At 39.0% G+C, this 23,663-nt stretch overlaps 1 protein-coding gene across 8 annotated transcripts in view; it reads left to right on the top strand.

The window, feature by feature from the left end:
* LOC136396391 (protein O-glucosyltransferase 3) overlaps positions 1-23,663 on the top strand; it is a 111,306-nt gene that overhangs the window by 66,137 nt on the left and 21,506 nt on the right. For 5 of the 8 annotated variants that reach the window (XM_066371616.1, XM_066371612.1, XM_066371615.1 and 2 more), the window contains 2 exons: positions 7,065-7,200; positions 11,150-19,604. In XM_066371616.1, the coding sequence (XP_066227713.1) occupies positions 7,065-7,200; positions 11,150-16,545 (5,532 nt within the window). In that variant the 3' untranslated portion in view covers positions 16,546-19,604. Of the gene's footprint in view, positions 1-7,064; positions 7,201-11,149; positions 19,605-23,663 lie in introns of those variants that run through there. The other 3 variants (XM_066371614.1, XM_066371618.1, XM_066371620.1) reach the window with 2 other exon arrangements.

Here is a 23,663-nt window from a genome sequence, read left to right as displayed (position 1 = left end):
GGTAGCCTTCAATTCGCTATGATCTATTGCTCATACCTACCTTTCTCTCTCTTGTGTTTTCGTTTGTTTTTTGTTTTTTGCAGAAAGCATGGGGTAGAATTCTGGTGAGAAATGTGTATAACAAAGGTCCTTTAATAGCAAAGTGAGCGCCTGTCTCCTCCAGGGTAATGCTACTTCTTTTCCTTCCGTGTGGATGACTCTGAACCCTATCTCTCTCTCAGTTAGACTCTTGTGCCCCAACCCTGATACCAGCACCAACAGCCACACTCTAATCTAGAACTTACTGTCTGTCACCCAGGCACTTGACATAGATCATTTCATTTACTACTCAGAGGAAATATACAAAGTACTGTTATCATCTCCATTTTAAAGATGAAAAACTGAGGTTGAGAGAAGTCAAAGATCATGCTCAAGGTCACTGGTTAATGGTAGAGTTGAGATTAGAAAATCTGGGTCTTTATAACTCCACAGCCAGAAGTTAGCAATGCCTACTGCTGTATCAGCCCCACAGGCCTGTTTGCGTATGAGCCCCAGCTAGCTGCTCACGACCTGGAGACTGCCCTTGAACTGAGCAGTGGCCTGAAGCGGCACACATAGAGCTTTGCTCTCCACGGGGACAGAACCCTACTCCAGGATGCTTCTGTATTCTCGCTTTTCCTTGGAGAAGTGCTCCAAGTTCACCGGCCTCTATCATTTGAGAGCCATGCTGCCTGCAGCATACGAGGAATGTAAAAAGAAATACAAATACTTAGCAGGTATAAAAGAGTAGAGCTAGTTTAGCATTCTCAAGACTTGGAAATCCAATCTGAGAATTAAATGATTTCTTTCTCTGACACTCTTGATTGCTACTTGCCTTTAACCATTTCATGCACATAGCATGTCGATCTAAAAAGTAAGAGCTGGGAAAATAAATGTAACTCAAGTGATTGTTGATCCCAGTTAATAACTTTTATAAAAAGTAGGAGGGAGGAAAGAAATAAAACTACTGTTTAAAACAAAGGTTTTGTGTGATATGTAGATTTATTTTTGAAAGTCCTATCCACTTAAGCCTGCAGAAAGCTGGCAGAAAGCTGCAAATTGGCTATTGATGCTCCAGGGATTCTTGCTAAGATTTAAGGTAATATACTTCCCAACTTGGTTGGCGGCCTGGCAGGAATGGTGCGGAGGGGATTCTGTCATTTTTTTTTTTTCTGTATTTTTCTGAAGCCGGAAACGGGGAGAGACAGTCAGACAGACTCCCGCATGCGCCCGACCGGGATCCACCCGGCACGCCCACCAGGGGGCGACGCTCTGCCCACCAGGGGGCAACGCTCTGCCCCTCCGGGCGTCGCTCTGTTGCTACCAGAGCCACTCTAGCGCCTGGGGCAGGGGCCAAGGAGCCATCCCCAGCGCCTGGGCCATCTTTGCTCCAATGGAGCCTCAGCTGTGGGAGGGGAAGAGAGAGACAGAGAGGAAGGAGAGGGGGAGGGGTGGAGAAGCAGATGGGCGCTTCTCCTGTGTGCCCTGGCCGGGAATCGAACCCGGGACCCCTTGCACGCCAGGCCGACGCTCTACCACTGAGCCAACCGGCCAGGGTGATTCTGTCATTTTATAGGAGACTGTACTACTTTATTAGATAACCTTCCATTCAAAAGAGAAGAAAGCTGCTATTTAAACACTTGCTTTGGTTTAAAGGAAACAAATGGTTTGGAAAAAACAGAGAGAAACTTAGAGACATATAGGTCAGGGTTTCTCTCAACCTCAGTGCTATTTCCATTTTGGGGCTGAATAATTCTGTTGTGAGCTGTTCTGTATATTGCACAATGGTTAGTAGAATACCTGGCCTCTACCTACTAGATGTCAGTAGTTCTCCACTAAGCTGTGACAATCAAAAATATCTCCAGAAATTTCCAAATGTTTCCTAAGGAGCAAATTTCCAGCAGTCATGAACCATCTCCTTAAAGGTGAGGATTCCAAGGTCGAAATAGTCTACATAAATGAGAACAGAAACAAAACAAATGGCCTTGGCCACTTGATCATTGGGGGCTACTCTTAGGCAACATGCCAGCTCTGGATCCCTAGAAACACACCTCCAGTGCACTTCCCACGTTGGGCCAGTGTGGCTTCTTGAGACCAGAACTGTCTGCCCACCTGTGTCTCCCTGCTGCCTGGCATAACCTGAGCACTCAGAAATTGAAAGAAGTGAATCAGTGGTTTTTAAGCCACAAAATGCATTGGCGAATTTGACCTTTGCAAGAAAGCAAACACAAAACAAATTCTGGAACACCTTGAAAAATCTCTTTATTGACTTTATCAAGGCATTTGATAACATCAGTGAGCGTAGGCTAATGCCCCAACCTCTGTTCTACAGGTTTGACTTAGTTTAAGTTCAATCTGTGACAGGTTTGTTTGTCTCATCGTGTCAGCATTACAGACAACATCAGTAGAGGAAATTGGAGTTGGTTAAAAGGCCTCATTTTGCTCAGCCTACTTGATGTACCATGTTTGAGAATGTAACTGAGATCCTAAATGGCAACATTTTGAGACTTTGACCTCTAACATTGTGGGACGTCTTTGTAGCTTGTTAGACTCCAGGCGTCATCAAGAGTCTTCCAGGAAACCCTCTAAACCACAGAAGAGTAGTAATGACTAACAATAAGGACTTATTAAGTGCTGGACAGCATTCTAAAGTGTATTACAATAAATAAATAAATAAATACAGTGTATTACAACTATAATTCATTTAATCATTTTGTTGCTACTGTTATAATATTACAATTTTCTTTCATATTACAAAAAAAGGAACTAAAGAACAGAAAGATTAAGTAACTTGTAACTTGCCCAGAGTTATACAACTATTAAGAGGCAGCACCAGGATTTGGACCTCTGTAGAACTCATGGGTTTAACCATTGTACCTCCCACCTCAGAAATGCTTTTCTGAGTCTTGTATTGTAAATATTCAGTGTCTAAATTTCTGTAATAATCTTTACTAGAAATTTCATATACGTAATTTTCTACCTTCATTATATATCTGTCCATAACTGTGTGCATGGATGGCATAGAATGTTTAAAGCAAGGTTCCTGTCTTCAGAGAATTTACTATCTAATTAAAAATATGTACATTAGTAAAACAACAGTAAAAAACAACATAATGGTAAGAACAGGGTTAGGGATCAGATCCTATGAGTATGAGTGCTACCATTTATTATTCATATCACTTACCCAGGACTCAGTTTTTTTCATCTGCAAAATGAGAATGATAAATGAGTGTACAAAAATGTGTTAGAGAAGTGGGAAATAGTATTGTGGGAAGAACAGTCTTAGAATTCAATTCAGTGAATGTTAGTCAGCCTCTTACATGCTGATGCTGTACCTGGTGCTCAGGACACAAAGGAGAATACTGTGCTTTCTTAGTTAGGTTAGAGGTTGGTCCCCTTCCATAGTACTGATTCATTTGTTTTCAAATCCCTGGCATTTTAGATCAGGGTGGGGACTGAAATGTATGGTAGGGAGGAGGGGAGCAGTCTAGTGGTAAAGTAAGAGTGAAAAGAATGTAAACAACTTTGATGTGACATAACAGGTGTCATACCAGAGGTGCGTGCAAATGAGGTGGTGACTCATCCTTCCTGGGAGTATTGGAGAAGGGCTCAGAGACCCTGATGTATGAACTAGACCTGAGGGGTGAGTTCATATGTTCCAGGAGAAGGAGAGGAGAAAGAGCAAAGATCAGGAACAGAGACATGGAGGCTTAGGAAAGAGTGTACAGCATTTTAGAGAACTGTGTGTGGTGAGGGCAGAGCACAGGGCACTTAACGGGAGTTGGGGAAGGAAAGGCTTACATCAAAAGCTGGAAAATTTTTGCTTCACAGAAGTGTTTGGACCTCATCCTCTGGGCCAAAAATGGGAAATACACTTCCTTTTTTACATTAACCTCATGGCATGGAACCTTATCTTGAGGGGGGTTCTGAGTCCAAAATTGAGCCCTGACTGGGGATGCGTGTGCTTTGGGCACCGGAGGACTACCGCTACTCTAGGTATCTGGAAATTTCAGGTGACTTTCCTTTCCAGCAGCTCTAAGGCCTGTGTTTGGCCTCAGAAGATGCCTACCACTAGGATAGAGTACACTGGTAAACTAATAAAAAAAGTAGAGAGAGGTGATTCAGCACAGGCTCTGTAATCCAACAGATCGGAAATGGACCCTTCCCTCCACCAGTGTGAGCTGAAGTAAATGACTTGACCTCTTTTCTCTAGTGGACTATTCTCAAAGTGAGAATATAATAGTGCAAACTTCACAGGGTTGTTAAAACAATAAAATAAAGCCCTGGATGGATAGCTCAGTTGGTTGGGGCATCATCCCGATACACCAAGGTTGCAGTTTGATCCCCGGTCAGGGCACGTAGAGTAACAGATGAATGTTTTGGTCTCGTCTGTCGGTCTGCCTGTCTCTCTCTCTCTCTCCCTTCTTCTTTCTCTAAAATCAATAAATAAATTTTTAAAATAAAAAAAATTAAATAAAGTAATCCATATGATTTCCTAAGCACATTGCCTAGAATAATTAACATGTAGGTGCTGCTGCTATTAATAATAATAGCTCACAGATAGCTTAAATAAAAGGGTCTGTAGGGTAGTGACAGTGTTCTGTTTTCTCCATGTGTGATACCTACCACTGACTAGCAGTCACTTTTTTAAATTTTACACTGGAAAACACTTCTTGCAGAGTAAAAGTTGAGTGTAAATAAATTATCCAAATCTTCTAGTCACATAATTTAGATGGATGTGTGTTGGAAGGAGTTTTAGCGTGTTGGGTGAGTAGGGTTGGTCTTGAAGTAGAGAATCTGGTAGACACGTAACCAAACGAGGTTCTTTCAGGGTCTCTCAATGGAAGTGATCCTTCCCAGCTTGAAGAGGTTCATCTTTCTACCTGAGCCCTCAGTTCCTGTATTTTTCCTCAAAGCATTTATTTTCATTACACAGGATTGTGATCCAGGAGGCCAAAAGCATGTACTCTGGTCTACATAGAGGAAATCTGAAGTTTGTTTGGGTGTTAAAATGGTTGTGAGACAACAATGCTTGCTATTCTCTTAATCAGATGTGTCTGGTCTGTGCCAACTACCAAAACTGCAGATTTTGGAAGAATGGCCTTCTTCCCAAATTAGATGTGTGACTAATTGTTACTAACACAAATAAAGACTTGGAGAGACAGTAAGAAAGGCACAAAAGAGAACAATATCTTGATGCATTTTGGAAAGAAAAGGCTTTAGCTGTAACTGATCTGATTTCTCAAATGGTTTCTGAAATTTGTTTCTGGTTTTATTGCCTACCATCGGCATCTCACTGTAGTTATGTTTTGCTTCTAACATTTGTTTACTTCTGAATTTTCTATTAGTGTGTTAAATTATATCCATTGACCAACAAATTATCACCTGGTAGTTTCCATCTTACTAATAAATCTCCTTTGTATGTATTCAGTTATGGCTTGCAAACTGAAAACCACACATCAATGAATTTGGGCAGGGCTTCTATCAAAAATAACTGACCTAGATCTTGAGAAAGAAAACAGGCGGAAGTGAAAATACTAGATGGTAAGGAATGTAGGGATTAAGGAACCTGAGCTTTCAAACTAGACAGACCTGTGCTGGAGGGGAAAACCTGCAGTTTCGGAAAGATCAAAGATTTGGTTTGAGGCATTCAGGGTGAGATGTAATGGTAAATAGCAAATGGAAAGGGAAAACTTGAGAAAGAAAAAGATTTGCGATTCAAGGTAGCAGAGTGGACTAAAAATAAAAGCACTGGAGTGGGAAGTGGCTGCTAGCCTGGGTCAGAGATAGCTCATGCGGAGCCAGGAGTGACAGAGCCAGTTTGACAGAGGAAATGCAAATGGAGCTTTGGCAAAAAAAGAAAAAGTGAAGGTGTGGTAGTGGATGATTTCCCCAGGTCAGGACATATTAAAGCTTGAAAGTAGGGCAGTGATGGATTTGATTAAGTCAAAATAAACATTTGCTAGTAAAGAAGACAACTTTAGCTCTACATCATTCTCCTAACTCCTATAAAACAAGTGATGATTTTTGAAAAAAAGTTTCTAAGATCATATTTTTCAGCACCTTTATTTCAGAACTACTAATCAGCATCTTAATGTCTGTCTGGTAGGTTCTACCATTCTATGTGAATTCTGTAGATAGAAACACACACCCCCCCAATCCATCAAGTTCATGAATCTTAAGGTCTACTACAAGCTTCAGCTAACCAGTTCTTGATAGAATAGGTACAGTGTTAAGAAATCTAAAATTCTAGCCTGACCAGGTGGTGGCGCAGTGAATAGAACATTGGCCTGGGATGCAGAGGACCCATGTTTGAAACTCCAAGGTCCTCGGTTTGAGCATGGGCTCACCAGCCTGAGCACGAGGTGGTTGGCTTGAGTGTGGGGTCATAGACATGACCCCATGGTCACTGGCTTAAGCCCAAAGGTTGCTGGCTTGAGCAAGGGGTCACTGGCTCAACTGGAGCCCCCTGGTCAAGGCACATATAAGAAAATAATCAATGAACAGCTAAGGCAACACAACGAAGAACTGATGTTTCTCATCTCTCTCCCTTCCTGTCTGTCTGTCCCTCTCTCTGTCTCACTGTGGAAGGAAGGAAGGAAGGAAGGAAAGGAAGGGAAGGAAGGGAAGGAAGGGAAGGAAGGGAAGGAAGGGAAGGAAGGAAAAGAAAATCTAAAATTCTAGTCATTGGGGCCATGGAGACAATAATCCCAACTTCAGAGATCAATTTCTTTTCTATTTTGTAGGAACCTCCCTAAGATTTGTGTAGTGCTGTTTAATTTTGTAGGAATCTTTAGCAGAGAAAGGCTCAATATCTTGCCTGAAGACTCATAATAAAAAGAATTAATATAGGGATAGAGAACTTTATGATCACTTGAAAATGACACAAACAACAAAATTTTGTAAGTTGAGAAACAAAAGTTAGGAAAATCAATTGCAGTCCTTAGACTAGTACTTTCAAGCTTGGAACATTTTTGTAGAAACATGTGAGTATTCTGCCTGCAGAAAGTCCAGAAATAATATTGCATTTTCTATTTTACAACTAGCAGGCAGAACTATACAATTCAACTCTGGAAAATCAAGCAGTTGACAGTGCATTTGTCCCCAAGCCAGCAGGCATGAGGGAGGGAAGTGGCGAGCCTCCGTGGGATTCTTCCATGTTGGAGAATGAGTTTTTCCGAGGTAAGTCTATGCATCAAATAGCCTTTGCAACTCCCAGTACTAAAGCAAATAATAATTACAGTTTGTATGAAAATGCTCGGAACATATCAAACTCTGTTCTTTAATTTCAAGGTCTTCTTGTTTACCTTATCTAAAGAGGATGCTCTTATATAATATTAATACAAATATTAAAGAATTTTATATTTGAATATAATCTAAGCAAATATTCTTAGACCAAGGCTGATAAATCTATGAAATGGTACTAATGTTTAATATTTAACCTCAAGTGAAAAGGAAATATATCTATAAAGTTTACTGTTCTTAATAAACTTTTATTGTTACTGATTACAACCTACCCAACTACATTTGATGAAATCTAATTGTTGTTAGATTTAACAATTAACCTTGTACAATAGTTAATGATAAATAAACAGATTGCAAAAGCACAACATGCACATGGACGTTATTATTATATAAGCATAACCTCTTTTACATAGGTTATTCTGTGTCAACAATGGCTACTTGAAAAGTAGTTCACCAGCTTCACCATGAGGAACGAAATTTAATTTTCAAAGGCAATGACATCACCTTGGCTTATAGTTGGGTCTGTGAGGTGGTTAGTGAGAGACATCCAGTGGGACCATCAACCTAGGGACTCAGATGGTTCTTGGCTGAGAACTTGCTTCAGAAAAGAGAGACAGGAAAAACTGTTTCAAAAAAAAGTTTTGCTAGTCGGGGAGAGCTACTGTACATGAAATGAAAAAAATGACTTGGCTTCTCTGAAAATAAAGAGGAGAAGCAGAACAGAATTTTTTTTAATTTTTAATCTCAAGATTAGTCAGTAAAACAATATTGTTAATTGATTCTAAGTTACTTTGTATAATTTAAAATCCTGCTATGGGGATGTTAGGAGTAGTTATCTCTGGGAAGTGTTCCAGGTGATTTTACCTCTTTTGTTATACTTTCCTATATTTTCTGTTATGATCACATACTGCTTTTGTAAGCAGCAAAAGACTTTATTTCAGGAAAGAAAATGACAGTTTGAAAAGGAGAATAGCAACCAAAGAGATCTTATTATAATTAGTTTTAAAGGCCGATTGTTATTGCCTGACCAGACGGTGGCGCAGTGGATAGAGCGTTGGACTGGGACATGGAGGACTCAGGTTTGAAACCGCAAGGTCGCTGGCTTGAGTATGGGCTCATCCTGCTTGAGTGCGGACTAACCAGCTTGAGTGCAGGGTCGCTGGCTTGAGCAAGGGGTTACTCACTCTGCTGTAGCCCCTGGGTCAAGGCACATATGAGAAAGCAATCAATGAACAACTAAGATGCCGTAACAAAGAACTGATGCTTCTCATCTCTCTCCCTTCTTCTCTGTTTGTTCCTATCTGTTCCTCTCTCTAACTCTGTCTCTGTCAAATTAAATAAATATAAATAAATAAATAAATGCCGATTTTTATTACTCATTACACAGTTTTTGTTTTTTGGGGTGTCTTTTTTCTATTTTTCTTTTTTTCCCTCCTACCTTATATATAGTTTGGTATTGCTTGGTTATTTTATTTGTGGATATATGGAATAAATTATTTTAGAGACAAGAAAATCTTTTCTTCTTTAAAGCATTGACAGGATGATTTCCTGAAAATTATTTAGTTACAGAATCTTAATGTGCAAGATTAGTTCTTCTATAAACTGTGCAAACTTAATAGCACCAACTTACAAATAATATAGGGCAGGGATAATGCAGTACAGGTGTCAAAGCACCTGCCTTAATAGAATTGACATGTCACAGGACATCCCGCTGACATCACTCAGATGCTGATAAGCCTCACTTCCCCTGTCATAGAAGAGTTAAAATCAAATATTTTCATGATGAATAATTTTAAATAACTGAGGAAAGTGTACCATTTTCTGTAGCTCAGAATAAAAGATTTCTGTAAACCAAAAACTTCTTCAGCAATTTAAATAATCCCATAACTTATTTCTTATGTCAGATTTGATTTTCTTTAGTGAACATTTCTTTAATAAATATGTAATCTACTTATTTATATTCACTGTAACGTGACTACGGTAAAAATTATATCTACTACAATGTGGGTTTTAGGGAATCTTAAAACCTTAAAGCATTATGGTTCTATTTAAATTCTAATAGGTTTTTATTGAGGAAAATATGTCAAATATGATTAAATAAACACAATTCAAAGAAACACCAACAAACTGAGAATATGCTGTGCCTTATCTGAGCACACAAAGACTATGGACCTAGTAAGCATGAGCCCTGGGCCTTGAATTGGCCTAGGTCCTTGGTGTTATAAGGAGGTCACTGGGCCGTAACATGGACACCATGCCCTGACCTTGCTACAGAGAGAAGAGTAAACATTGTTTGACAATAGCAACTTTACAACCTTGTAACAGTATGAGCTCATAGTGAAGTAATCTTTATAATTCACTGAAAGAAAAAGTAAAAAGTAAACTTTTATGGCACAGTGGTTGTATGGGTAGCCTGCCTGGATCCACTTACTAGCTGTGTGACCTCTGCAACTTAATCTGTTTGTGCCTCAGTTTCCCCATTTTAAAAATGAGGCCAATAATAATATCAGTTTTATAGGGTTATGTGAGGATTTACTGAGTAATAAATTAAGTGCTTAGAATTGTGCCTGACACATAGAAAGTGCTATATAAAAGGACAGTTAATAGAGCTTAATTTTCTAGGAAAAACAATCTATTGTTAAATGATTGTTAGCATATCATTTAACAATATGGTATAGAACTTTAAATTTTTTTATTTTATTTTTTTTTTCAGAAACAGAGAGAGAGTCAGAGACAGGGATAGATAGGAACAGACAGACAGGAACAGAGAGAGATGAGAAGCATCAATCATCAGTTTTTTGTTATGACACCTTAGTTGTTCATTGATTGCTTTCTCATATGTGCCTTGACCGTGGGGCTTCAGCAGACTGAGTAACCCCTTGCATGAGCCAGCGACCTTGGGTCCAAGCTGGTGAGCTTTGCTCAAACCAGATGAGCCCGCGCTCAAGCTGGCGAGCTCGGGGTCTTGAACCTGGGTCCTCCACATCCCAGGCTGATGCTCTATCCACTGCGCCACCACCTGGTTAGGCTAGAACTTTAAATTTTATTTATTGCTCAAATTCATTCAAATAAGTATGTTTATAAATTAGGTGCTGAACTTTTGGTGGTAATACTGTTTTCTTAATGGTAGAACTAAGAAACCACATGTTGTTTACAGACTCTCATTTCTTTAACAATCCTCTGAGATAAACATGCTTGGAAATATTTTAGCCAACTCATGACACAAAAGATGTATTAAAAGAAATCATGATTAAAATCTGTTGTTTGAAAAAACTGTAGCTTTTTTATTTTTTAGAGAGAGAGAGAGATGAGAAGCATCAACTCATAGTCATGTCACTTTAGTTGTTCATTGATTCTCATACATGCTTTGGCCAAAGGTCTCCAACAGAGCCAGTGACCCCTTGCTCAAGCCAGCAACCTTGAGCTCAAGCCAGCAACCTTGTGCTTCAAGCCAGTGACTATGGAATCATGTCAGTGATCCCACACTTAAGCCGGTGACCCCACTCTCAAGGTGGTGAGCCCATGCTCAAGTTGGATGCCCATGACTTCAGGGTTTCAAACCTGGGTCCTCTGAGTCCCAGACCGATGCTCTACCCACTGTGCCACCGCCTGGCCAGGCAAAGAAATGTAGCTTTATGTCCTTTAAGTCCTTATGGATGTTTAACTTTGAAAAAGTATGGTTTGAAAAGTATGAAAAAGAAACTTCTATTACAGCTTTATAAAAGTCCATCTTAAAAACATAATCAAAACTAATGATATCACATCTATAATAATATAAATATAGAATTATAAGTGATTATGCTTCTTGAAAAGGGGCCTCAATAACTCAAATTATTATTAGACTATAAAATATTATGCAAAAAACCCACTCATATTCTCCTTTCAGTTTTAGATGATTTGGACAGCAAACTGGCTCAGGAACAGTCTCCCAGCCCAGTGGGTACAAGAACACCTCTCAACTATGGATCAAGAACACAATTCAGTCATTTTTACTCCAGTGGGAACAAACATGATAATACCCTAGACAGGCACAAAAATCAGTATAAAGAAACTTCTAATATATCTGTCTATGACATCCTAAGACCAGGAGCCCCTAGAGAAGGTTTTAAAACCTTTTCTCCCAGAACAAGGACAATTTATGATATGTACAGGACAAGGGAGTCCAGAATCTTAAAAGAAGATTATGTGGAAAAGAATACTTTTGGTAGCACTTCTCTGTGTTTTGACAGCCGGCAACGGTTAGCCTCACCAGCTACAGGGTATTTCACAACAAGAAGCATACATTTTCCAGCCACAACTCAGAACAAGAGTGGATTTATACCACCAAGCCATCAGTACAGCCCAAAGAGAACTCCTTTATCATCTATCATATGGAATAGATCAGATTCTTCTAGAGATGAGCTGAACCAGGAAGAGTTCCTGGGGACACCATCACCAATGGAAACTGACCCTGCTGACCAGTATATGTATCCTAGATGTTTTCAGGAGAATGGGATATATGAATTTTATCATTCACAGAGTGTTTACCAACATGTGAATTTAAATTCCTCCATGGATAACACAATGAGTCATGACCCATTTGAGAACACAGAGAATATGCCATTCTACCATCAAGACAACCCATTTGCCAGGTCTTTCTTTAGCAATACCTTTGGACGAAGCAGGGAACAGAGATTCAGACAAAGTCCTTTTGGGGGCCAGCAGGAAGAATATTCTTCCTGCTCTGGCTTTCATCAAAGCAGGAAAACATTCACTTCTTCCGACAGAAACTTTGAAATGATTTCCACTGAAGCCAGTAGTGCATCAGCTGGTCATGGCCATAGTGTTTCTTCTCAGCACTGGGGATCATTTCTGCCTCATTACAGAACAAATATTTCCATAGTCCAAGAAGTGCCACATCCCTGGCAGTTTGGTTCTCAGACATCAACACTGGAGAGCATGGAGTTGCCACAAGGTAATGGGAACCAGATGACTCATTTTGGCACACCAGATATTTGCTCCATGATTGGTTCAAGCTATCACATCAAATCTGGTGGATTAGAATGTCAACAGAACAGTTCTCCTAAAGAAGTACATGTAAACAAAGGACCTTACTCATTTGGAATTGATCAGAGTATAGCATCTTCATTCAAAACTTCCTCCCCCCAGATTCCTGGTGACAAAGGAAATTGTCAAGGTTCCTACATTCAGAATCCCATAGTTCCTTTGCAGAAAATTAAGCCTGCCTCTCTTCCAAAAAGAAGCTACACAGAAGTCACTGTGACCAACAGTGATTCAGTTGATTCTCTGCCTCTTACCCAAAGCCAACCCAATATCTTGGTCACAGAAGTGAATAATGAAGAAGATTTGAACGAATCTATTTTGGAAAAAAACAAACAAATAAACAAGAAGGGCCAGACAAACATGACAAGTGAAATGTCCCAACCTATTTCAGACACAGTCATTTCTAACCCCTTAGCTGGTTTTCCAAGTCCCCTGTCCCAAGACTCAGCCAAAACCAACAGATTATTTTTTAATGCATCTACCCCAATAACTTCAAATGAGTCACCCAGAGTCATTTCCAGGAAAGATATTTCCAAAATTCATATATCACAGAGAGATGAAGCTAATGAACTAAGAAAAAATAAGAGTTATGCTGAAAACAGAAACCTTGGCCCAGCAACTTCCTTTCCCATCATTCAGGAAAGCAGAACATTACCATGTTTTCCCAGCCCAAATCAAGGTTGTCACCAGAAATTAACATTAAGTAATGAAGATATTTCAAGCATTGTTGATAATAAACACAGGAGCTCTGTACCTACTGGTAATCAAAATGCACAGTCTCCAGGAAAGTCTGCTATTTTAGATACCAAGGAAGAACAATGTACCAAAACTCATTCTACCAACTGTAGCAAGTCAACTGCTGGCCACAATATCCCATGTGATTCTTTAGGTCTGTCATCTAGTACACTGCCAGATTCTTCACCATCGAAAAATTTTTTCCTTGGTGCTTTGGTGATTCCTTCTACTACCACGTTCTCCAGGGAAAGCCTTGCAGGCAAAGATCCATTTCTGGGAGAAAGAGGGGGAAAAGACAATAATAGCAAGCATCGAAATAATGAGTTTACCTTGAACCCCTCAGAAAATGAAAAGAGTGATGATAGTTGTATGTCTGTATGTAATGAAGTGGTTGATGTCAAGTGCCATTCACATCCTGCTTTCGCGGCTGGGAAGGGAAAAGGAAAAGTCAGACGACGTATATCCTATATTGAAAAGTTGAACAAAACAGAAAGTAAATCAACACCCACAAGTGGCAGCAGTAGCCTCGTTGAGGTGAATCAAAGTGATTCCAATGCTTGTGAGCTTCACACAAGTTATTGTACTTTACCAAGAAAAGCAGCCAGTTTCCCCATTAATAGCAGGAAGTCAGAAAGTAAGGTAACGGCTCCTTCATTTAAGAATGAGCCACTGCCACTCCAAACTGAAAATAAGGTGGAAGACCCAATAGGGAAGGACATGTTAAACAAATTCAGTCCTCGTCCTTCTGAGTCAGAAAGCACATGCTCCAGGGCAGTTCCAGCCTCAGCCTCGGTTGTGCCTGAAGCCACAGAGGGGATGACAAATATGACAAACAAGGGATCTGACTTCATTAGAGAAGGACCACTTCCATTCCTCATAAAGAGGGCTGTGTCGTGTCCTTCAGGGGAACCGTGTGCCTCATCTGGGGGAGATGAAAGAGAAGACTGCTTGGTCTCAGACATGGATGCCTCTGCTATAACACTAAGACCTTGGGAAAAGACCATGAACCCTCTGGAAAGTGACTCATCTGTTAGGAGTTGTTCTTTAACCGAAAGACACCACCAAAAGGAACACTTTCAGGAATGCACTGACAAGGATGGTAAAATTCCTGCCTCCAGGACAGGTATATTTTCCCTTTCACGTGAAGACCCGTTACCTTTTCCTTCAGATATGTCAGGGGGGAAAAGTGGGAAAACATTACATAAAGTTAAGACTACTAGTATGTTTTCTGTTTCTGGTGATGAAGAGAATGTCAGGCATCTTGAGGTAGTTTCAATCTATTACACTCTACCAAGGAAACACAGCAAGAAATTCTGTAACCTCCTTCAAAAGTATGCTCAAAATATCAGTTCACTTCCAGAATCAACTAAAGTGGAGGCTGAAACATTTCTCAATTCTTTAGAAAAAGAGAAACTAAATTCTACACAAGAACAGTCAGAAACACCTTCATCTGAAGATCTACAAGTGCTAGTCCACTCTGCTCAGGAAAATCGCCGCTGTCTTTCTCCCAACACTGAAAATGTGACTGTTTTACAATCTCCAAGTATTGGGCCCTCAGAACCTATGCTGCAGGAAATGGCTGCTATTAAGGCAGATGTTTCTCTTCATAAAGAAGAATCTAAAACTAGAGAGATTTCCACAGATAGCTTAGCTAAAACACCTCTAGGTGTTTCACAAAGCAGGAAAAAGAGAGGGAAAAAATTGCAAAGTGAAATCCTGAGTGTTTCATCGATGTTTCAAGGGGGGAAATTTGCAGAAGAGAAATCTGCAAATTGTCAGCATGCCATTAAATCAGATAATAGTGGTCCCTCTAATCCTCCAGTCCATTCAGAAGGGAATACTGAAAATCCCCAAACCAGAAGAAGTTCTGGGAAGTGTGCAGGTAGTGGGATAGCCATCACAGATACTGGAAGTGGAAAGTGTCTTCGGAAAGATATCACAGGGACAGCTAAAGACGACAGTTCCAAGAGGTTGCAGCCGAGGAAAGCCAGAGGAGCACATTTCCCGAAAAAGAATCATAAGCCACTTTCTGACTCAGAAAGCCAAGTCTTTGCTCTTACTCCAGCTTTGCATAAACTGCATCTTGATGAGGATACTTGTTCAGGGGAACGAGATTTAGATGGTTTGCAGTCTGAACCCGGAGAGCCACATCAAGGAAGTGAGGAGGTAAGTCTGACAAAGAAGAGCAAGGCTAAAGATGAAATGCAGAGGTTGGCACGGGACCAGCCTTCAATTCCTGCAGAAGGTAGTAAAAATAAAACCAGCTTGGATGACCTGGAGAAAGGGAAAAACAGATCTTCGGTTAAACACGAATTGGCAGCCATATCCAAAGCAAGTAAAAAATTTCCAGGTAAAGATTTGAGCCCCAGAAGACATGTAGCTACTATCTTCCCCCAAAGCAGGAACAGTCCTGGCTTCGGTGGTTTATCTCTTGGCATGCCGGAGTGCGACCCACTGTCCCCTGAGCCTACTCCAAAGTCTGCGGAATCCAAGGATGAAAGCAGGTTGAATAATAATGGGATGGATGTGAAGAAATCTGAGAGCCCTCTCCAGGTCACTGCAATGTCCAACAGAGAAGCTTCTGTACACACAAGCAATCAGAAATCTGACAGCATTTCACAACCACATCAGAATTTGTTTAAAAATGTCTCAGAATCACCACCAAAGTATGGGAATTCTAAAGATGTGACAGTAGCTCAGATTTTAGAAAGAAAGTCAGGAACCCTGGCCCTATCTGTATTCACCAGCCTTAGCGAAGCTGACTTCTCTGACCATCGGATGAGGCTGAACCCTCATTTTCCATTGGAGCCTGCAGAGAAATCTACAATAAATATCCCACTGGCCAGCTGTCAGCAACAACAAAGGAGTGCTGCATCTCTGGAACAGGAAGCTGAGCCACACCCGTATCGTTCAAAGAGCTTAAAAAGCATCAATGTGCATGGTGATCTCCTACGTAAAAGTCATCCTCCAAAAGCCAGGGAGCGCCATTTTTCTGAAAGCACTTCTATTGACAATGCCCTAAGCCACCTGACCCTTGGGCATGAATTCTCTAACAACAGTGGGTACAGTCGAAAGTTCAAATCTTTTTCTGAACTTTCCTCCTGTGATGAAAATGAGAGTTGGCCTTTGTATAGTGGCAGGACAAAAATGGGTCCCAAGTCAGCAACATCTATATCCAGACCTATTGACTACGGGATATTCGGGAAAGAACAACAGTTGGCTTTCTTGGAGAATGTAAAGAGGTCACTCACACAAGGAAGGTTATGGAAACCAAGTTTTCTGAAGAACCCTGGCTTCCTGAAAGATGATGTAATTCACCCTCCTAACTCGACACAGTCATCAAACTCAGATTCTCCTAGCAGTCAGCTGCTGGAAGAGGGCTTATCTCCAAATGTACCACTTAATATCTATGAAGAGGATCCAGTGGACTCAGACTGTGACACAGACACCACCACAGATGATGAATACTACCTGGATGAAAATGACAAAGAGTCAGAACTGTGAGGCCTTTTCAAAATGTACAACCTTTCCTCCCAAGTCCTGTAATGGAAATAAAATGTAAATGTGAGTGTCCATTGGAAGGACAGATATAAAAAATATCTTATTTTGGCAGTACCTGCTCTGAAGCAACCCAAATTCTTTTTTCCCCCTCCACAGCCTGTGTGTGTGTCTCTCTGCGTGTGTGTGTGTGTGTGTGTGTGATGAAAATGAGAGTTGGCCTTTGTTTAGCCAACTTTCTGAATTCCAGAGTGATACATTCTTGTTTTGAGGGGTTCCTTGCTATTTTCTTCCTCTCTCTATATCCTTAGACGTCCCCCCCCCCCCCACACACACACACCCAATTTAGTCTCTAATTCACCGTTCAATTTTGGCTTTTCTGCTCTACTTCCCCCCTGACATTTTTGTTCCTTACACCTTTCATTGTGATTTACAACCTAACATTCCAGACACACAACAGAACTTATTAGCTGCCCAGTCCCGTCTGTATTTCCTCCTCTGGTCCACACCCCACACTTAAGGCATTAAATAAAATGCAGGGATGGTGACAGCAAAGTCAATATTATCATCCTGTTTGACTCATCAACATTTAGGAGATTTAGGGCTTGGGTTTTTTGTTTTTCTTTCAAACAATGATAAGGGGGTTTTCATAAGGTCACCCTGTTATATCTATAGTGGAGCCAGAGAGGCACATGTCTGAAGTGCTGTTGGGATTATAGATGAGCTGAATTCCTCTTGTGCCGAACACCACTTGTACTCCTAGGAATTCCTTTGAAATTGTAGAAACTGGCTGAATTGTTAAGAGCTGGATTTTAATCAAGTCAAGGACTGGGGCCAGGCAACCTGAGGGGCCAGAGGGTGGCTTGACCACAGAATTTCTGCTTAGGAAAGAAACAGCTGAGGGGTGGAGATAAGTAGATACCCCTTCAGGAAATCGACATTCTTCCTGCAGCTCTCTAAGCAACCGGTTTTTCCCGTTTCTCCAGACTACGTTTTTCTGTTTTCTTCATTGCAGGATTGAACACTTTTTTCCACGTGGGGCCTTTTAGTCATAAATATCAAATGGTACCCTTGGCCCAGTCCCTAATCTGCTGCCAAGTCAGATCTGACACCCTAAGATCTTCTAAGTGCTTGTCACCCATGATTTCCTCAATAATCTTTCTCGACTAAATGACTTCCCATACCCCCAATAATCTGACTTTCCTAACTCTTTAGCTACCATGCCGAATTTCTGGCGATTTCTCTCTCCCCAGTCAGAATAAAGACTAATAGATGGTGGTGAAGATAATTTGCTCAAACTACAGAAAGCATGCCATCTGAGATCTTAGTTCTGTGAAGGTCAACATGAATGGATTTCATCATCTTTGGTTTATATTTGCTTCCTGACCTAATTTTATTTTCTATTTTTCTCACCTAGTCTGTTTCATCCATACAAATTAAGGATAATGATAGATATCGGTGAAGTATATGGAGATCTGGAACTGATAAAATTCAAGAAAGTGCTATATTATCATTATCTTCTTAATCACACTGCCTTGCCTAGAAGCAAAATGCCAGGGCAAGTTTACATTGTTCCCGTGAAGATGTGGTGACTAACATGAAAGCTCTTAAATCTGTAAATTGTCCTAAACGTCAGGCTCGGACCAAACTTGATCTTAAAGAGACTGATAATAGATTTTTAAATTAACTCTTCTGAAATTTTCAATTTAAGTTTGTGTGGTAAAAAGCAAGTAACATTTAATTTTTTTATTTTATGTGTGTTTGTAAATTCTACCTTTCCCTTCTTCTATTTATCTGATTATTTAAGTAAAATTTTCATAAATATGACCTATATTTTTATGTAATTTAAAAATATTCAGTTAATATTTTAATATTAAGATTCTTGATTTTTTTTTTAATGATCAACTTGCAAGTTCTATTTCAGTAAATATCTGAGTCTACATGCATGCTACAAAAGGTGAAACAAAGTTAGCTTATTTTTTACTGAGTTTAGGCTATATCAGCATTGTAACTTAACATTCCTAACATAGGTAAGTTAAGGTGAGGATAAACAACTACTTTGGGGCCCTGATTCTTCGCACTAGAATCTACTATATCTGACTTCAAAGGTAATTGATGGTCAAGTGCTCACTTGCACTATTTGTAATGTCTGCTTGTTGGTCTGGCTTAAGAATCAAGAAAACAGAAAATTCATTAAAATAGTACCTTCTATAGTTTTATACTTTTATAAAACACTTCGTTAAAGAAGTATAGCAAATTTCTATGTATTTTAACATAAAAACTGCTGCTTTTTAATATTCATTTTTGGTATAGCTATAGTAATTTATAATAGTAATTTTTATATATATAACTTGTTTTCAAAAAGATATAATCATTATTAAATACATAAATGCAGTAAACCAGGAGAGAATCAATACTAATAAGTACCTGATAAATTATTGTTTAGATAATGGACTTCTACAACCATACATTTTTACATGTAAAGTCCATTTAAAATAAAACTTAATGAGATTATTTCAATTTTTAGAGATTCCCTTACATTGTAAACATACTGATATCAATAAAACTCCAACTGCTACTAACAAGGTTTTAGCTGATGATAAGCTAATAAAAGCTATTATGTGTAGGAGATAATTTTGTGCTTGTATTGGAGGTGATGAAAGGAAGTCCACTTAGGCGAAGTGGGAAGATGGGAATCAAAGTGGAAAATCCACACCTCCATAAAAGTAACATACTCCATAGGATGTCAGAGTGTTAAAGAGGCTTTATTGCTAAGAGTTTATTGTTAATAATAGTAAAGTGCTTCAAAATGTCTTATTTAAATGTACAGTGTAAATATGTAAATATTTTCATTTCAAACCAAGTTTGTGATTTATTCCCACTTAGGAGCTCTTTGTGACTGGCACCTATGTGTTCTCAAATAAGCCTTAAGTACTTTTGTTAAAATGTTATCAAATAATCCTTTTATATTGTTGTTCCCATTACCATTCTCTAGATGTGAATTGTTACAAGACAAAGTGCAAATTTGAAACAATGCCTGTATTGAAATAAATGATTTAAATAGATGCACTGCTTGACTTAGTTTTTTATTCCCATCCTAAAATGATAATGTTTAAATGTGAAAGTTTCAGGAAACCTACAAAGAGAAGAGGCAGGGTACAAAAGGATACAAATAAATCTTTTGGGTAACTATTGAATGAGATCAACCATATGAGTAGTTTTTAAAAACAGTGGCATCTCTCTTCTATTTGTACCCCAAAGCAGCCAACCAACAAATGGAGGTCTTTGTACCTAGTTACCTTGCAGAGCAGGAATGAATAGTCTGGCATTTGTCTGAGAGCTCCCACAGTTACAAAGGAAGAGGGAGCTACATGGAGGTGGGTCATCTCCTGCCCAGTAGCACTGATGAAAGATAAGCAGGTCTTTCCAATTGGAATATAAGACATGCAATGTTAATTCCTGCTAAACATGTTAACAGATTTATCTTTGCTAGGAAAGTAACTCAAAATAGTTTGTCTACCAAGGATAGGAGAGTGTCATCATCCTGAATACGGACAGTATTTTATTCAAAATATTTTTACTGGCCTTTATTAAAATTTAAAATACATTGGATCAGCTAAGATTTTTAGTCATAGACTAAATCCTCTCTAGATGATTCAAATAGAAAAGGATTTATTAAAGGGTATATACTTTGCACACAAACACATTGGTAGAGCTGAGGAAACAGACATTAAGCTGAAATTTCAGAACCAATTCCTAAAAGCATGTCAAAGAATTGGATACAGCAGCTGCTGCCTCTATTATGACCAGAAAGATGCAAAATCATGAAATTAAGTAAGCCAACACACTGAACACCATGTTCATTTTCCCCACAAATCAAAAGAAAGAAAAGCAGTACTATGTATACATTTACATATAGATTTACACGTAAGAATATTTATTGCTACAAGCTTCATTGCAGCAAAAACACAGTGAATACCTAATAAAAAATGATTGACTATGGAACACATATATGTAATATGAAGTCATTAAAAGAGTAAAATAAAATTATATAAGTTGACTTGGAAAGTTTCATGAGTACTGTTGAGTGAAAAAGCAAAATAACCAAAAAAGCAAAGAATTTTGCTTAATTATTAACCAAAAAAACTTGCACTCTGAAAAATAATAATAAATTAGTTTGAAAAAAAAAACAAAAACTTGCACATGCATGTATACTTATAAAGGGATACACACTAGGCTATTAATGTTAATTGGTTTGTGGTCAGGGTGGGTGTGGGTGGAAGTGGGAGGTGGGCGGCTGTTGGAGGGTATATTCAAGAACAGCAGGAAAGACAGGAGGGGTAGCAAGGCCCCCTCAAAAAAAATCTATATATGCTTGTATATATAGAAATATGTGTGCATAATTTTGATTAAATTATATACTTGGAATATAACAGTGGGTATGTGTGTGTGTATATATATATATATATATATATATATATATATATATATATATATAAAATTAAAGATGACATTTTAAAAGATATTCAAAAGATTTACTATCCAGGAAAATATTTGTTACTTTAAAAAAAAAACTAAAATGTGCACTTGATTTTTTGAAACATTATGCTTTTTCAGTTTTATTGATATATAACTGACATATAACACTGTACAAGTTTAAAGTATACAGCATAATAACATGACTTACATATATTGCAAAATGATTATTTCAACAAATTTAGTTAACCACATTATCTCATACAGATAATGAAACATCATCTCATACAGTAATGATGAAAAGAAGAAAATATTTTTCATTTGTGATGAAAACTTTTAGAAGACATGTTCTAATAAAATAAATGCTAGTATTAATTTTCCCTCTAAGCTTTCTTCCCCAACCATCCTTTCCAGATTACGCTGTCATGATAGTCTAGAGTAAATTCAGAAGTACTGTACTTCTAGAAATCTTTTGGAGGTATATAGTAGATGCTGATTTCTTTTCTCTGGGGACCCCATTCCCTGACTGATCCCACCTCCATCACAAGCACATGGTCACTGTGGAAGAATTAGTGTTCTTACATGATCCTAAGAGTTGATTGGTTCAGGGATAAGTGCCTGACTCAGGCTGAACCAATGAGCAGTTGTGTTTTAGGAGGAAATACCTCTATACCAGTGGTCCCCAACCTCTTTTGGGCCACGGACCAGTTTAATGTCAGAAAATATTTTCACGGACCGGCCTTTAGGGTGGGACGGATAAATGTATTACGTGACCGAGACAAGCGTCAAGGGTGAGTCTCAGACGGATGTAACAGAGGGAATCTGGTCATTTAAAAAAAAATAAAACATCGTTCAGACTTAAATATAAATAAAACGGAAATAATGTAAGTTATTTATTCTTTCTCTGCGGACCGGTACCAAATGGCCCACAGACTGGTAGCGGTCTGCGGCCCAGGGGTTGGGGACCACTGCTCTATACAATGAGATTCTGAATGCAAGTTATTATTTAAACCAATTGTCTCACAATCTAAAATTTACCATAGGGACTGTATGTAATAAATGGAAGTTATATCCCCGGTACCTTGCAGAATACATGATAAATTGGGTGCTGAATAAATATAATTGAAATAATTAAATGTTTATGCATTTTATGGGATCTAAGCTCACCTAAGCCATGTAAGGATTTTATTAATTAATGATGTTGAAAATGAAACAGTTCTCTAATGTCAAAAGAGGAATTTATCATAAGGATACTAGAATATCCCTGAAACCAAGGGCCAAGATGCTGCTTAGGAACTATACCAAGCCTGTGTAGTGCACTATCTAGAAAACTCTGAGATTCTATATTTTGCCTCCAATTCATCTGCAACACAAAAAAATTGGTAAAGTTTACATTGCCTCTGTTTAAGAAAAAGCTCAGTTACAAACTGAAATCTCTTAACTCAGATTTTTAAACTCTCCCCCCCCCAAAAAAAAATTTCTGATTAGTTCAGCATGAGAGTTTTCAAACTATAAACCAATCAAATATGGCCATGAGTTAAGGTGATGTTTTACAAAGCCTTGTTGTTAACTGTAGATTGTGGAGTAAAATAAAAAGAGTAGTTACTAGAAAGGGGTAGAAATGTTACAAACTAAGTGGACAACCAATAGCTAGCTGTGAAGTTTATGTAGCTGTAGTGAGGATTCCAGGGGCCAGTGCAATTCATAAAAGTATATTTAATTGTAGACCTTCCAGAGTCACAGACCAAAATTCTATGTGTCTGAGATTGGAACTCAATATAGATATGAGTGTGAAAGGGAATAGAAACTTCTTAAGTACGTCATTTACTTCAAGTTTTGTGTGTGACTTTTCTATAGCTTGGAAAGACCTCTCTCTCTCTCTCTTTGTACAGCAGATTCCTATTTGACTTTCATGTTTTAGCACAGACATCATCTCTTTTGGAAAGCCTCTCTGAATTCTACCAAGACAAGGTATTTAGGGATGGGAGAGGCAGTTTGCCATAAACCCTGAACATCCCTGAAGATTTTTGCTGGCTATGCCAAGAATGTAGGTCCTTGACCACTCTTTACCCCTGCCATTTCTCATGTATTTGTAGCAACAACCTTGAAGAATGAGATAACATCTCACCAACACCGAGCAGGCTTAATTCACCTTACTCTAAAAGCAGTAATCCCCCAAATTCTGTGTCTCTTGCAATGCAGGCATTCATGACAGGCCTTTTGCATTGTCCCCACTGGATTTGAGGACACTAGATTTGAGAGTTAGATTAGTTTTCTAGGGCTGCCTTAAATACCATAGACTGGGTGGCTTAAACAACAGAATTTATTTTCTCTCAATTCTGGAGGCTAGAAGATCAAGCTGACTACAGGTTTGGTTTCTTCTGAGGTCTCTCCCCTTGTATTGCAGGTAGCTGCCCTCTCACTGCGTCCTCTATGGTCCTTCCTCTATGACCAGACTCTCCCGTGTCTTTGTGTGTGGCTGAATTTCCTCTTCTTTTAAGGATGCCAGTTAGATTGGATTAGGGCTGGTCCCAATGGTCTAATTTTAACTTAATTATCTCTTTAAGGGCCCTATCTTCAAAGACAGTCAAATTCGCCTGACCTGTGGTGGCAGAGTGGATAAAGCGTCAACCTGGAACCCTGAGGTT

Source organism: Saccopteryx leptura, chromosome 1 (assembly GCF_036850995.1).
Source record: "Saccopteryx leptura isolate mSacLep1 chromosome 1, mSacLep1_pri_phased_curated, whole genome shotgun sequence".
Taxonomy (NCBI): Eukaryota; Metazoa; Chordata; class Mammalia; order Chiroptera; family Emballonuridae; genus Saccopteryx; species Saccopteryx leptura.
Note: the sequence above shows the minus strand (reverse complement) of the source record. Positions and strands in the feature narration are given on the sequence as shown.